At 57.1% G+C, this 16167-nt stretch overlaps 6 protein-coding genes across 6 annotated transcripts in view; 4 read left to right on the top strand and 2 right to left on the bottom strand.

Moving 5' to 3' along the window:
• Positions 1-57: 57 nt before the first annotated feature.
• On the top strand, positions 58-2058 carry SPRG_15238 (hypothetical protein; the record flags this gene model as incomplete). The annotated part of the gene is made up of 1 exon (XM_012354667.1): positions 58-2058. One exon carries the CDS (start codon positions 58-60, stop codon positions 2056-2058), a length of 2001 nt encoding a protein of 666 aa, XP_012210057.1.
• Positions 2059-3069: 1011 nt separating this feature from the next.
• On the bottom strand, positions 3070-3881 carry SPRG_15242 (hypothetical protein; the record flags this gene model as incomplete). Its single annotated transcript, XM_012354668.1, has 2 exons — positions 3070-3102; positions 3126-3881. 2 exons carry the CDS (start codon positions 3879-3881, stop codon positions 3070-3072), a joined length of 789 nt encoding a protein of 262 aa, XP_012210058.1.
• A 2180-nt stretch (positions 3882-6061) lies between these two features.
• SPRG_15244 (hypothetical protein) lies at positions 6062-6870 on the bottom strand (the record flags this gene model as incomplete). Its single annotated transcript, XM_012354669.1, has 2 exons — positions 6062-6163; positions 6538-6870. The coding sequence occupies 2 exons, from the start codon at positions 6868-6870 to the stop codon at positions 6062-6064; spliced, it is 435 nt and encodes a 144-aa protein (XP_012210059.1).
• Positions 6871-8335: 1465 nt separating this feature from the next.
• Positions 8336-9454, top strand: SPRG_15246 (hypothetical protein; the record flags this gene model as incomplete). Its single annotated transcript, XM_012354670.1, has 1 exon — positions 8336-9454. One exon carries the CDS (start codon positions 8336-8338, stop codon positions 9452-9454), a length of 1119 nt encoding a protein of 372 aa, XP_012210060.1.
• A 2506-nt stretch (positions 9455-11960) lies between these two features.
• Positions 11961-12794, top strand: SPRG_15251 (hypothetical protein; the record flags this gene model as incomplete). The annotated part of the gene is made up of 2 exons (XM_012354671.1): positions 11961-12419; positions 12468-12794. The coding sequence occupies 2 exons, from the start codon at positions 11961-11963 to the stop codon at positions 12792-12794; spliced, it is 786 nt and encodes a 261-aa protein (XP_012210061.1).
• Positions 12795-13852: 1058 nt separating this feature from the next.
• Positions 13853-16167, top strand: part of SPRG_21526 (hypothetical protein) — a gene marked incomplete at both ends in the record, with an annotated part of 3652 nt that continues 1337 nt past the window's right edge. The window contains 4 exons of the mRNA XM_012354672.1: positions 13853-14734; positions 14779-14957; positions 15042-15311; positions 15366-15594. Of these exons, the coding sequence (XP_012210062.1) occupies positions 13853-14734; positions 14779-14957; positions 15042-15311; positions 15366-15594 (1560 nt within the window). The remainder of the gene's footprint in view (positions 14735-14778; positions 14958-15041; positions 15312-15365; positions 15595-16167) is intronic.

Here is a 16167-nt window from a genome sequence, read left to right on the forward strand (position 1 = left end):
AACACGGAGAGCAATCTCTCGCTCGAAGAGAAGCTGCGCCGCGAGCGTCAGCGCCAGATGGGCACGGGTATCACGTCGTTCCTTTGGTGTCCGACGCCGCACTCGACGCGCATCGTGTACCCGCTGCAGGGCAACTTGTACCTCCAGGAGCGCCCGGGCGCCGAGCTTGTCTTGCTCTTTGACAAGGCGTCGACGGGCGCGAAGGGCGGTGCGATCGACCCGCAGTACTCGCCGGACGGCAAGTGCATTGCGTTTGTCCAAGAAAGCGAGCTCTACGTGATTGCGGCCGAGCCGAACGCCGACGGGTCGCTGCCGACGGCGGTTCAGGTCACGACCGGCGCCCGGGAGAGCGGCAAGAGCAACGGCCTTGCGTGCTTTGTCACGCAGGAAGAACTCTCGCGCTTCCATGGCTTTTGGTGGTCGCCCGACTCGGCCCACCTTGCGTTCGAGGAGATTGACGACACGCACATTCCGCAGTTCCGCATCATGCACTCGGGCAGCCCGGACGTCGGCGATGGTGCGCAGGAAGACCACCGGTACCCGTTCGCGGGCGAGGCCAACCCGAAGCGCCGCCTCGGTGTGCTTCCGCTTCGCCTCGACACACCCGATGTCTTTCAATCGCCGATCTGGATGGACTTTGGCGGCGACGACGACTTTTACATTTCGCGCGTCAACTGGCTCCTCGACGGCAGCCTCGGCGTGCAGACGCTCAACCGTCTCCAGACCGATGCAGCCTTCCTGCGCTTCGACCCGACGACCGGTGTCGCCACCACGCTGCTCACCGAGCACTCGGACGTGTGGCTCAACGCGCACTACCTTTTCCGCAACCTCGAGCACCGCGGCAATGGCGCGTTTACCTTTCTCTGGGCGTCCGAGCGGTCGGGTTTCATGCATTTGTACCTCTACGAGTATGCCAACGGCGCGGCCAACGTCGTCGGCCAGCTCACGTTTGGCGAGGGCAACGTCGAGGCGATTGAGGGCATTGACCTCGAGCACGACCGGCTTTACTTTTCCGGCAACCTCGACGAGCCCACGGAGCGCCATCTGTACGTGACCTCGCTCTCCAAGCCGATGACGCCGCCGACCAAGATCACGACAATTGGCGGCGTCCACTCGATCACGATGGACGGCGCGTGCACAACGCTCGTGGATGTGTACAGCAACCTTGTAACGCCGCCGACCGCCGTTGTCTACCGCCTCGTCAACGGCCATGAGCTCACGCCCGTGCACACGCTCCACACGACGTCGGACCCGCGCTTGACGCTCCTCTCGGATCGTATCCAGGCGCCGACCATCTTTAGCTTCCGCACGCGCGACGAGACGACGACGCTGTATGGTGCGATCTACAAGCCCGACGCGAGCATTTACGGCCACGGCCCGTACCCGACCATGGTCAACGTCTATGGCGGCCCGCACGTGATGCGCGTCCAGAACGCGTGGAACGTGACGGTCGACATGCGTGCGCAGATGTTTCGTCAGATGGGCTACGCCGTCCTCAAGGTCGACAACCGCGGCACGTTCCGTCGCGGTGTTGCGTTTGAAGGCGCGATCAAGCATGCAATGGGCACGATTGAAATCTCGGACCAAGAAGACGGCGTGCACAAGTGCATTGCCGACGGCACGACGATCGCCGGTCGCGTGGGCATGGTGGGCTGGAGCTACGGCGGCTACATGAGCGCGATCTCGCTTGTCAAGGCGCCCGAGACGTTCAAGCTCGCGATTGCCGGCGCGCCCGTCACGTCCTGGGACGGCTATGACACGTGCTACACGGAGCGGTACATGTCGACGCCGCAGCTCAACCCGACTGGGTACGCGCGCGGCAACGTCATGAACTACGTGCAGCACATGCAGCCGCACCAGAAGCTGCTCTTGATCCATGGCCTCATTGATGAAAACGTGCACTTCCGCCACACCGCGCGTCTCATCAATGCGCTCATTTCGGCGCGCAAGCACTACGATCTGCTGCTGTTTCCCAAGGAACGCCACTCGCCGCGCCACCTCGAAGACCGCATCTACATGGAGCAGCGCATCGCCGAGTACGTCTCGGCGCACTTGTAAATCGTGTCGTAATCGCTACGTGTCTTTTTTTTTGTAAAGTGTCGATGCGATGGTAGATAGAACACATGCCCACATAGGGTGTGCAATCAACAAGGACATCAGGAAGGATTTTTCCCTTGAGCAACACTGGATTGGCCACCACGGGACGCCATCATGCACAGCACGCGCCTGGCGTGCCAAAGCTTCGTTTGACCTGGGACTCTTCGCGGGACGCGGTGGACTGACGGTTTCGCTTTCTGATTGACAGTTACAGAATATGGATGGCTGGGACGCGCCGACACGAGAAAGAGGGTAGTGCGGGCCATTATTGGATTGTGTATGGATAGCATCGACAGAGCGCAGCCATATTACTTTACATCGACATGCCCATGGCTGCTATTATAGTAGGACTGGTCTGGTATGCGGAGACATATACGATCGATACACAGCAGCAGGCAATCGCACGGGCGAGGTTCAATAAACGTATGTATTTAGAGGTAGTATTTTGGTGCGTTAAATAGGGTGTCGATGAAACGAGTCTAATCGAACGTGGGTTCTTGGAGGCGGAGGCGAATTTGCTCGACGAGGTTGCGCTGCGTCTGGATACACGCGTCCATTTCCGCAAAAACGGGCTCTTCTGGAAGATCGGCCAGCGACCCGGTCGTCGTAATGGAGCTATTGCGGACGCCGACGCTCGACCGACGGCACTTGTCGTCGTACAACGTCGCGCCGTTCGCGTTCGACGTGTGCGCTTGGTTGGAGTAGAAGCGACGCCGCGCAATCACCGAGTGCAAGATCGCATCTTCGTCCATCCATGCGAGGTGGTGCATGGGCAACTTGGGGTTTTTCGCGACAACAAAGCATTTTTTGCAAAAGGGCTCTTGGGCCACCGCGCCGCGCGGCAGCGCTCGCGGGACTTTGATAAGGCATCGTCGGCACATGACCTAGTCCAGCGATGAGATGCTTTCGACGGCTTTGTTGCGTACATGATGGCAGGCCAGACACACGTGCTTGTGATGAAAGACACCGAGCTTATCGCTGCACGACCCACAGGCGCGGGTGCGGCTACATCGCATGAGACGCCGCACTGAAACGGTACACAAGTCGTACCGGTCGTCGTAGTCGACGGGCTGATGCATGGCCGCGAGGAGGAGTCGCTTCTTTTGGGCGAGCATCGAGATGCGGTGCGTCACCGGCATGTGCGTCGCGACCTGCTGGTTGAAGAGCCACGCGGGAAACTTGCCCTGGGGGTCCACAAAACTATAATGCACGTCCTGGACACGGCCGGTCGCGTTCTCGACAAAGAGCGAGATGGACTGGAGGCGGTACGCGATGACGTCGCGCGGGAGGTCGCCAGGCATCGACTCGCGCATGATGAAGAGCACGCGCTGCCCGAGGTCGTCGGTCAGCGACCCCGAATACTCGACAAACGTCGTACCCCGCTTTTCAAAGCCGCCCGTCATGTAGATCTGCTTGGTCTTGGTGCCGAGCCACCGAAACGGGTCGTCGATTGTCGCGGCGAAAACGGTCTCAAGGACTGCCGCATCGAGGTACTTGTCGCCGTGCACGAGGCCTTCTAGGATGCTCAGGTCCTCCGAGGTCGCGGCGTAGCAGAGGTCGAGGACGTCGTCGAGCGACCGGACCGAGTTGCCGATCGAGAGCACCTCAAGGAAGGGCGACGCCGATGTCGTGCGTGTAAAGAGGTGCTGGCCATGCTTGGCCTTTGCAAAGCGGTATCCGCTGCAGAGCTCGTCGCGGCCGCTCGTGTACGACTGCAAGAGTGTTTGGACAGCGTCGTGCAGCGTGAGCTGAAGCGATTGCCACGCGTCGCTGTCTAGACGCATTGTGGGTCTACGAATCGAATTGAAGAGTGCGACCATCCCACAGCGATCCAGACAGACATCAAAGAGCAAAGATACCAAGGTAAGAGGCCAGAGAGAGCGCGGCCGCGACGTGTGCATACGGTTGGTCACGCCGTGGCGCAGGTCGCAACGGTCTGGCAGTTACTCTGTCATGGAGATTGCACATGATGGCTTGTCGTGCTGCGTCCGTTGTCCATCGCAAAACCAGCGGCTTGGACTGAATCGTGTTTGAGAGAGGCACAGCACGTCGACTTTTATCTCGTACCCACGCAGTGGCATCGTGGATTAGAGCACTGCAGGTTAACCGCGAGGCGGTAGTCGAGTCCACAGCTTCGCAGAAATCTGGTTTTTCTCGAGTGTTACTCACGTGGGTTACCACCGGTTGGTAGCTACCGTGACATCCGCACGTTGCACATGGCGTGAAGTTGAAGTGATGCGCTGTCAACGGCGCGCGATTCTTCCTCGCGCTGGCGCACACGCTGGCCGACACAGAACATGCCGACAATGTGAAGGAGAGCACTGACTACGAGAGGGAGTAGGTTTCGATCCAATCCTTACCGTACTCGATAGGATTCCATCCCAGGGATACTCGACGGCCGATGGCGTCGAGCAGGCGAGCACCGTGGACGTCTGTGCGCCATTGAAATGGGTCGTTGATTTCATTTTTCCAAGTGGCGGGCGTACTACGCTGGCCGTCGCAACGACCGAGAGGCAGCTCCGCGAGGCGAGTAAGCGCGTTCGACCGTGAGGACTGGTTATATATTCGCTCGGAAATACATGTACATACCGGTATCTGGCTGTGAGACACATCAGCGCCCAAAAGATTGCCAAGTCCATGGAAACGCAGCGCTGCGTGCGGACCGACGCGCGGTCCAACTACACAAGGACTGGTACGTACCCCTCGCTAGTACCAGGTAGACCCTCCTCGCGTCTCGCCAACGAATCTTTGGCTGCGATACAAGGCCTCGTGACCCAAGGCAACCCACGAGAGACGGATCGGCCGCGTCGCTGGTCGCTCGAAGACCCTTGGTGTGCACGCTACCTAGTCCCTCGCACAATCTCGAATCACGACCACTAACGCTCCTCGCTGACGCACCTGCCACGCCTCACGAGCGCATTAGGAAGTCCACCATTTCTTCATAATTGCATGTAATATAACTCAATTCAACGACAACGAGAGACGGATCGGTGTCTTGGTGATGCAAGCCATTTCTCCTGGGACAGCGCAAAGACTGTACCGGTACATGACCAGTACAACAATGTGTTTACGCAGGCTCTCGTAGCGACGATTCCTCGTCGCGATTATCAGTGGAGAGCCGGCGACTCATCGGCGGTGGCGCAAGATCCCGACGGCATCACGCTGCCACGTCATGACCCTGTAACGGTCGAAAAACGTGTGGCCGCGCGTTTTCTATGGTCATGTCTGTGCCTCTGAGGCACAGAGGTGTCGCGTCTCTAGTCCTACTGCATGAACACACATGTCACAGACAATGCTTCCACAACAGGTGCATGAACTTATATCGCCACGACGTCGGTCGAAGGAAGCCAACGCAGAATGACATGACAAAACAGACGCACTTGTGAGTCGAGACACGAGGACGCTGGGGGAACGAGCCGTAAATGTAGTCCATCGACACGTGCTTGTAGAGCGGCTCGAAGGCGCCGTTAACCTCGACGCCCACATCACAATGTCGCAAGAGGCCGTCGGCGAGTGCCTCGTGCACGGCGTCGGTCATGCGTGCAATCATCACCGGCTTCTTGACGACCGAGTCATTCGTCAATCAAAGTACGGGACACGATGGAAAAGCTTCTCGAGGCACGAAGAACGTTATCTGTGGGCTGGAAAACGACCAGAACCCTCCAGCCAAGGTGGCAGAAACCAGCGATTTTTCGAGCCCAAAGACGCCACCGATCACGTTGTTGTCATGAGAAGCTTGTTTCTGCATTTCTAGACTGTCTAAATTTCGGTTTTCGCAGACTAAAAGTGAAACTCGGAGTTGGAACTATTGAAATTTCGTACTACTAGAAGTGCCCAGTGAAACGCAGAGCGCATCGTACCATATGAGTCTGGATAAAGATATGGTTGTAGTTGACTGAAAAAGGGCTTGCCGTAGCAGCAGTGCGCTTCGTTCACACCCGTCTAGCGGAGCTTGAAAGTGCTCTTATATGGTCAAGCGACAGCGCGTCTCGTTGTTGGTCTTGCGCAGAGCCGCGGGCAACGTCCTTATGACCGCTCTCGGGCTCCACGTCTCGGCGTAAAAGAGCTAGTTCTCGATCGCAGCAAGTGCATCGTACATGTCTTCTGTGATAGTTTCGTCGGTAATCAAAGTCGTGTTCACGTTCCGAAGCTGACGACCAACGCTGTCAAAAACCGGGGTACAATGTTCTCAAAGGACCACTCGCTGATCCAGGCCTCGAGTGTACGAAGTTGTGGCAGCTGCGGGACAGTTCCCAGAAGCAAACTCATTGCGTCTTGGCTCAAAACGTTGTCGACCAAATCCAGCGTCTCGAGGCTAGGACAGTGGACGCACAGCGCCTCGAGTACCGATCGGAAGCCTTGCCCGTACAGATTGCTGGATACGATCACGAGTGTCTTCAACGCGCCTAACTGCGCAAGACCCGCCACAAGTGCAGGCACCCGGTCGTTATCGAGCCGCGCTGCCACAAGCTCCGGCGACGTGACGCCCGACAGCATCGGTGTCAGACACGGCTGCGCCGCGAGCTCGCCAAAGTTGTTGTAGCTGAGATGCTCGAGGCGCGTGGGCTGCAAAGCGTGCGCCAAGTCGGCGAGCACGGCGTCGGTTAGCGTGTCATCGACGTCGTCGGTAAACTCGTGGCGCTCGTGGTCGTAGTATAGCTCGCGCAGCCTGGCCGGGAGGCGGCGCCCAAGGAAGCCATCAATGCCATTCACTTTGACAAGCTTGATCTCGGCAAGTGTCGAGCTTGCGTGCAGTGCGCTGCAGAACGCCATGGCGGCGTCCATTGGTATGTGCGATATGTTGGTTAAGTGGAACGTTGTCGCCGGCGCAGTTCACACCCAGTCACGCACGTGGTAGCCAAGTCGAAGAGGTGCCTCAATCGACTTCAGATCAAAGGCTAGCGTCTGCACCGCCGGGTGCGCCGTCGCGCGCAGAAGGGCTTCATACACCAGCTGCTCGCCAATCGCTTTATTCGTGACGAGCACGCTGGTCGGTAGGTGCTATCCAAGGGTACATAAATTCAATTTATGTACCCTTGGTTCTACTGGCAAGGTTTACCCGTGCGATGGCTCTGACCACATGGAAGTATCAATTGTGCTCAACAGAGATGACTTGCAAGCCCTCAATCCGGCTCTGACATGAGAAAAGCAAACCAGAATTGAGCTACTGATATGAGTGGCGGAGGGATACAAAAACAAAGCTTAATGGCTGGCACGCCGACGTGGCAGCCGTTTCACTGGCCTTTTTGACATTGCCGTTGCGAAGGGGATTGTTCCGAGGGGCGGCGGCGCCAAGTACCGAGTAGTACAGTACACGGGTTTTGCTGTTAAGAGTTGTGTACTGCTCGCACAGCTGCCCACAGCCACTCGTTCGATCAATGGTTTGACCAGCTCTCTCAAATGATTCTCATAGACCTTGGTCTCGGTCGTCCAGGAAGCATCTTGTGTGTGGAGACAATATAGCGCGCGTGTACATTTTCAACAGAATTTACAGTGCGGTCAACAGTGCCGTAGTAGCCTCCGGCTTTTAACGGCCTTAGATGTGCAAATGGAACGACGTTTTCTGCCACGTTTTCGCGTCTTGTTCAAGCGGCGCGAGGCGCAACCTCGCTCGGCCGATCGGTCGCGTGTTCCTCAATACCCATGCTGAATACCGGTCACGTTAACGTCAGGGCACCATCCTTCGTGCACTGCCACGTCTCACAGAGGCCTCTGGGCAAGAAGCATCGACCAGCTCACATCGCAACGGGTGGAGCCGATTTCGCAGCGCACCCGTGGGTATGACTGGAAGCGCCATAGCACTGCAATGCGAGATCGACTTGGTTCGATGAGTTGATGAGATGTCGCATGGCGTGTACTAGTACGGGCGATCATTTGAATGTAATCCTGCCGAACGTGGCCAACTGCGCGCGAGACGATGGGTCTGATGACATCAATCATTACCCAGACGCTGCTGGCTGCGAGCCATTTTGAATTGCTCGGCACCACACGTTGTGTATTGTGGCCAGTGTGGCTGCCTTGCATGTCGTGTCCATGTGACGGATTACATCAAGGCCCGACGCGTCTCGAAGGCGTTACGAAAGGTGCGTCCGAGGTACTATACAAACCGTCATAGGGTCGTAATACACTGTACACCCAGTGGATTGAAGACAGTGGGATATGATTACATCGAAATCAAGATCTTTTCGTCGTGTCACGACAGCAAAAACGATCATTTTTGAATTTGCTCGGCATCGCGATGGCCACCGAAACACCGAAGACGCCATCTCTGCACGCCAACACGAGCGTCATGCAAGGCGGTGGCGCCTACAACAAATCGGCGGTCGTCCAAATGACGCTTGTCGACTACACCGAGTCGTTGCTACAAACGCAGCTTGATCGATTTCTCACGTCCTTGCCATCGACGCCAGCGCTCACATTGCGCATCGCCGACCTCGGTGCGTCCGAAGGGCGCAACTCGGTCGCGCTCCTCTCAGCGGTGCTCCGCCACCTCGAAGCGCGTCTCCCAACTGCCATGGAGCGCGAGTACTTTGTCATGCACGAAGACCAGCCCGACAACGACTTTGCATCGCTCCTCTCGACGCTGCGGGCGCCCACGTCGTACGTGCAGTCGACGCCGAATGTCTACACGAGCGTGATTGCCAAGAGCTTTTACGAGCGTCTCTTGCCGTCGTCGTCGGTCGACATTGTCGTCTCGTACATCTCGCTGCATTGGATGTCGGCGATCCCGATGCCGCTGCCGGGCAACTACATGACACTCAACGCTCCGACACGCGCCGCGCTGCCCGACATTTGTGCCGCGTGGGCCGCCACCGCGCACCGCGACTGGGTGACGTTTTTACGACTCCGCGCGACCGAGCTTGTCGACTACGGCGCCATGTGTCTCACGATGGCCGGGTTCGCCGACCACGCCGTTCAAGTGGCGTGGGCCAACGTTGTGCCGAGCGCGCTCGTCGAGTGCATCCGCCTCGGGTGCCTCTCGCAGGCGTCAATGGACAAGATGACGCTGGGTGCGTACCTCCGGACGTGCGACGAGGTGCGCGCAGGCGTCGCGGAGGTGCCGGACTTGGAGCTCCACGAGTGCCAAATGATCGACATGCCGATTGTGGTGCCGAACGCCAAGGCCGGCGCGGCCTTTATGGTGGCGACGACGACGCCGTCCGTGGTCTCGGCCATGACATTAGACGAGCGCAACAACCAAGCGTTTTACGCGACGTTTGCCGCGCAACTGGAGAAACAGTTCGAACGTAGCGTGACGATGCATGGGGTCACCAAGCCGCTGTATGCGCTCCTCGAGATGCGCTACTTGTACTGCGCGCTAACGCGCAAGCCGCGCGCCGCATCGAGTTCGGCATGAAGACAAGATTAGTGTTCCTGTCCACAGCAGTATGACCATGGATGCATAATAGCATTATTCGTACATTTTATCGTGTTGTCATGGGCGTATACCATGTGGATTCGAGCGCCGAACCTCGTGCCTGGTGGGATGGCAGCGCTCCAAGCAGCCGGCTCTTTCAGAGATGACATGGACGACGACGAGCGAAAGATCTTTTTGTATTGTATCAAGGCGACCAAAGACGGCCACCGTTCATCAATTTTCGATAGCAGACTCGGTCGTTTGAAGCGACAAGCTCGAGCAGCACGCAGACAATATAAGAGTTGATTTATTCATTTGGTCCAATTCTAGAGTACAGCGACCGATTGCCCGGTAGGTAGCCGCGAGCGCAGTTTGAACCAGCACCAACGTACCGTGGAAGCGTAGCGCATGCACACGAGGCGAATACCCAAGGAAATAACTTTATTCCCTTGCAGAGCATACGAGGCCAATGCCATGGTATGCTACCCAGGACAACCTTACGCTTACCACGAGGGCTAGGGTACGAAGCCGCGCTTCGTGTCGCAGCAAAATCCCGCCCCGAGACATACACTTGGTATGGCTGTGGCACACTTGAATAGCCTCAACGCACTTCAAGGCAGTGGTTGAGCAGAGCTTAAAGTCACCCACGACGAGTGGTATTGACAGATAGTGTTAGCCGTACACGATGCTATCGTTCGCTGTTCTGAGTTTGTGGCACCAGAGCTAGGGCTTGGACGGGGCTCGTACCGCAAGCGCTCGTCACAACGTAGCTTCACATGCAACCTCGTGACGGGCTACACCTTTCACGCGTCGGTCCTTGCTTGCCGAGCCCCACGACATGATCTGATTTGAGTGCCAAGGACGCGGAGGTAGTACACTAGAGAGGAGTCTGTCGAGTGTTGACGAGAGTGTACACGCAGAGTCGACGTTGACGAACGGTGGTACTACCTGTTGAAGATAACCTGCTGCTGCCGCGAACAAGTCTCCTAGGTTCGTGAAGCTTTTGGATAGAGCCGTGCATCGTGCCTCGTGGCTCTTCCACTGGGACACCACGGTCGGCAAGCTACTTTCGAGTAGTAGTCAAAGTAGTATCCAAAGGCACGGGAATCGCTGACCGCGCCATCGAGTATCCCATCAATCTTTGCCGTGCTCGCACGCTGTGGCGGTGACGGCAACTTGTATGCGACTCGAATGCAGCGTATTTTACTAGCGAATATGCTGCTGTCCACTGCGTTTGCCTGGATACATGAACTGTCGTCAGTTGCATTTATGCGTCCGACCAGAGTCATCGAGTTGGATGGCAAGAGACAAATTTTGGCCTGTCTGGCTTCAACGCACGAAGGCGTCAACGCCATAATAATTTATGTGCACGATCCAGATCTTGACATTGGTCTGGGAATACGAGCGCTGAAAAATCACACGAGCACCGTTCATGCCCGACCGACTTGATACCTAGTTGGCAGAGGAGAACTGCTCATTTGTGGTCTCTTGAAAGCTTGGCCAATGGTGCGGAAGAAGCTACCCGAGGCGCGTTGACCGGTTCGTGATATCGACACCCATGAAGACAAGCACTGCGCCGAAGTAGCCGCAACCTGAGCAACGAACGACTTCGTCCACGGAGCCCGTGTGGCGACGTGACAACGTCTGTCGAAGTTCGAATATATTTATCCCCAAATAGTGTTAGCCTAGGCGAGATTCGCTTCGCGTCCCAGGTCGCGTGCGCAGAATCGCACGCCGCCGTAGCGCGACATCACGCTCCAAACAACTCCTTTGATGTCATTATGTCCATCATACTGGAGGTGGAAGGTTGTCGAAGCGCCACGACGCCGCGTCGCCGCCCTCGGCTACAAGTCGCAGCTTTGTAGTACTAGTATGACGCAACCATGCCATCGAGTGCCACAGGTCGGGCCACACAGTGGCAAGCGCCTGATACGATGACGGTCGTTTTTCTGAGTCGGTCGGTGCCCCAGTCGCACCTTGCGTCACAACCAGAACATTGCTCGAGAAGCTACAACCTGATCCACATTCCCAGCAGTCCTGACACACGAGGTCAACGCCCGACGATCCATACCACCACCACCACAAGTATCGGTGGTTCAATGGTCACGCTACCAGGGTGCCATCCCCATGGTCGTGCCTATGTTATTGGTAGTGTCACTGGGAACTGTCGCCTCGAAAACATACCCAATACGAAGAAATACTATGCGCCATCGACGACTCTACGATTCGGCATGGCACCGACCGTGTTGACGCGATGCCCGCAATCCACCTAGCCGCCGCCGACACACGAAGTTTGGTGCCACGGCCGACCGGAAATAGTGTACGTTTGTGTCGTAGACACGTTTCGAAGTTGCCATTTGCGTGCCCCTTTGGCCGCTCAGATCAGACGCCGCGAGTAGCTTCAAAGCAAGGTGGTACCGCGCCACCGTGGTACTCTTGCGAGTACTCTTGCGAGAAGCAACTCTTGCCGTTCACAAGTGAAGTTTCGTCGTTGAGAGCAATAGCGATGGTCGTTGGCGTCGAGTGGTCGGTTGCGCTCCCCGACGGTTTCGCGGTCCACGTCCAGAAAGACATGCTGGACCTAGTCCACGAGTACTCGGACAGCTCGCCCGAGACGCGCGAGATCGACGCGTACCAAGCTGGGTACAAGGTTGCCCACGAGTACCCGACGTCCAAGGTCTTCTCGCGCAAGAGCCAAGCCTCGGGCTACAATGAATTCCTTGTTGTTGGCAACGCCGACGTGACGATCGACGAGTACGTCGAGCTCACGTACTGCGAGTGCGAAGAGACGTTTCGGACGCAGCAGACGCTTTTTTACGCCGAGGACCTCCTCGACGCACGCGTTCTCAACGTCACGCTCGCGCGCTGCGACGACGACCCGTTCCGACACTTCGGTGTCCGCTACAAGAAGATGAACATGGCGTACAACGGCGTGTTTGCGCCGCGGGATACCACCTACGTCGAGGTATTTTTTCTTTTTCTCGCATTTTTCGCATGTCGGCATCGATTTTAGTGCACCGGGTCCTTTGTCAACAAGAAGGGTCTCCGCGGCGTCTACTGTGTCCGCGAATCCATGGACTTTGACGAAATTCCCGAGATACCTGGCGTCGTGCGGTTCTATATGAAGGCGATGTTCCTCCTCACCGAAGCCCGCGACGGCACGGTCGAGCTGCTCCAAGTCATGACGGCCAACCCGCTCGGGAAGATACCAGCTTGGATGTTCAACAAGACGTCGATGGCGTACAGCCACATGAGCGACGACTACGCCAAGTATTTGCAGCAGAAACGGCTACTGGCCTACGTGGCGTCGAAGCGCAAGCCGCGCCACCCGATCAAGTAGACCATGACCTTTTTTCCCATTGTGTGTCTCATTGTTGTGAATGTGTAGAAAGGCCAAGACGTGTTCGTCGTGCGCAGGTGCTTTCCGCGGTCTCCGTGCCCGCCACGAGTGCTGGGGCTGTCGCGAGGTAGTTCCTACCAGTCGGCGCCAGGATCGACAACCGACTCATCGTCTGTGGTGCAGAGTATGTGTGGCAAGTGCGTCGTCCCGATCCCCCGCGTTTTCATCGGCGTCGACGGCTCGATGAAGGCGGTACCGGACGAATTCTGCAAGCGTTGCTTTCTCCAAGCGCGCTCCTACCGAACATCGAGCAGTGCCAGCTCGTTCCGTATGTCCATGCGCCGGTGGTTATAACGACTGAGTTTCGATCGGTTAGGGTTGCATGCGTCGGACGACACCACGGAACACTCGCACCACTCGAACCAGACGCGGTCCAGTTCCGGCAACGAAAGCTATGCAAAAGACTTGGCAGACGAGGACGACGTCCCGTCGGCGGTCCCACCGCAAGTCGCCCCCGCTCCCGCCTTTGATGCGATGGACATCGAGTCGCATCTGAGTCAAATGCAGCTCGGCATCGAGACGCAACGGTACCTTGTGGCGCAGATGCGCTCGCGTCTCGAAGCCCAAGCCGTCTAGTGTTGTTTGTATTGACGTTGAAATGAATATTGTACAATGTGTCCTTAAGAATGAAGATGACTCTGTCGCACAGGGTCACGGACGCTTCTCTTATCGGTCCGTTGACGCGCCAACGGATGGCCTGCGAGGTCTGCTGACCGATCGATCGATGCAGATGAACGCGCTATCTTCCAGTCACAAATCCCTTGCGAGATCGATACCGGGATCGACCTAGGAGGAATGAGTCGACGATAACTTTATGCGACCTAACGCAGCCGTGCTTGCTCGATTTAGCGTATTCCCGCAATGTCGAACTTGCGCATGCGACGTGGCTAGCGATATCTATTTTGACATGTAGGAAGTAGCCTCAATAAGTACCGAATCTGGCGCTCTGCAACCGTTTCGGTTTTCCTTTATAAAGAAAGGCGGTGTGGAATCGGGAAATGCGCTGGCACGTTGCCGTTGGCGTCGGCGGCCTGCTCGTCATCTCGCTGCTCTCGTGCCAACGGCTCGACTCGCTTCTCTATACGATCCAGGACAAGGCGGTGCACCATGCATCGGCCGCCGCGCACTATGCGCGGTACCAGCTCTATCCCTCGCTCGAGCAAGTGCTGCCGTACGCCGGAAGCTTCCTCTTTCCGACTGTCGTCGCACGGCACGGCGCGAGCTACTCGTGCATCAAGTTTCAGTACACGGGCACGGGCGGCTGTCCAAGCCAAATCAACGACATTGTGAGCTACGTTTACACGCCCAACAAGACGGAAGCCTGCGACACGGTGATCCACACGGGCATCTACGGCGTTCCTGGCTACTGCGAGCTGCGCGACGACGTGACCCATGAAACGATCCGAACCTTGTACACGAGCTGTGGATCGCTCACGGGCCGGCAGTTTACATGCGCGCTCGCCGCCCAGTACGCATCGTACGGCCACGACGCCTCGACGTTCATCTACGCCCTCAACACGAGTTTTTTAGCCCCCCGCGGCATTGTGTTTTCTGTGCACCCGAGCGCGCTGGCGTCGGCATATGCCAGCATCGCGCACCTCCGAGCGACCAACTGCTCGCTGCCGATTGAAGTGTGGCACCGACCGGACGAGCTTCCGGCTGAAAATGCCATTTTGCAAGCGCTGGAAACCACGTTTCGTGTGCATGTCCGTCCGATCTTTCATCCGTTGGCGACGCGCTTTTACTCCAAGATCTATGCGGTGCTCCACAGTGCCTTTGAAAGCGTTTTGCTACTGGATTGTGACAACTTTGCGGTCCAGAACCCCACTTACCTCTTCTCGACGCACGCCTTTCAATCGACGGGCGCGGTTTTCTGGCCCGTACACGACCTCTCGTCATATCGTGCACCAAGTGCTTTGGATAGGACTATTGGCGGCCCGGCCACACGTGCTTCAACATTGACGGCTACAGCCGGCTCTGGGACCTCCTTGGCATCAACTTTGTCGATATGTTCGAGCAAGAGAGCGGTCAAGTGCTCATCAACAAGACCATGTCCGAGCCGGCGCTACACGTGCTCGCCTTCTTTGCGTTGCACGAGCCTAGGTACGCGCTTGCGATACTTCAATTTTGCTCGTGTCGCGTATTTATGGGAGCATTGATGTTCATGGCTGTCATTATGGGTCTTAGGTTTCTCACCGACTTTGGCATGGTCTATGGCGACAAGGACCTCTTTCGGCTGGCGTGGCTGAAAGCAGCCGTGCCTTTTCACATGATTGCTCGCCCCCCGGGCAGCCTCGGCAAGCTGGACCGCGCAGACCAGACTCATTTTTGTGGCAACAGCATGGTCCAGCACGACACGAACGGCGACGTCGTCTTCTTGCACCGAAATACAATCAAGTTGACGGGCTGTCGTGCCGACGCGTTCGTGTGGGAGGCCCTCCAAGACTTTCGATTTGGGTACATTATACTCCACTTTGATCGAAATCGTTGGATTGGATTTGGATCGAATAGCGAGGTCCATGTGGCGCGGTACCTCCCCGCGGGCTACGTGCTCCGCGACGCAACCTGCTTTGGTGTCCGCGAACCGTCCGACGATTTGTATGCCATGACAACGATACGCCAGTCGCAGTTTGCCCATCTGGAAGGCGCCTTGTACCGGTATGCCCGCGAAGCGATGAAGCTCCAGCACCCCAACGGTAGCGTCGATGGCCCGTTGTTGGTCCTTGTGCATCACGCGTCGGTATAGGCTGCCCGGCCGATATCGCAAACGATGACCACCTGCAGTTTCCACTCCACCTACGCAGCAAGCGCTTTCCCAGCTTCAATATCCATCGTCCGCAACGTCAAAACGAATCGAGGCGTCATAGTCGTGTGCCTACACGTAAGCTGACAGTAGAGAAAATTGCGCCAAAATCGCAGGTTTCTGGGACGTGGCGCTCGAACTGGACCCACCTCTCAAGCTCGGGTGCATTACCTCGTACTTTGACGACAATGAAGGCGACTCCTCCTGCTACTAGTCCTATCCGTAGCGTTCTGACTCGGCGTGACGGCGCGTCGCAGGTGTCGTTGGCTGTCAAGCAGACACATTGGTCGGGTTAGACTGGATCTTTGTATGCACATACAATCGTCGAGATGGACAACACGCCGTTGATTGGTGCACACTTGGACCGTGACCCAATCATCGCCGGCAGCGACAGCCATACAAAAAACAAGTTCATTTTTTCGGCCAATGGCGATGCAGCCTGCACGCCGGAAGGGACTTTCTCCCGACAACGCTCCCATTTATCTGGCAGCATGGGCAACGTGCTTGGCT

Source organism: Saprolegnia parasitica, assembly GCF_000151545.1.
Source record: "Saprolegnia parasitica CBS 223.65 unplaced genomic scaffold supercont2.175, whole genome shotgun sequence".
Classification (NCBI taxonomy): domain Eukaryota; phylum Oomycota; class Saprolegniomycetes; order Saprolegniales; family Saprolegniaceae; genus Saprolegnia; species Saprolegnia parasitica.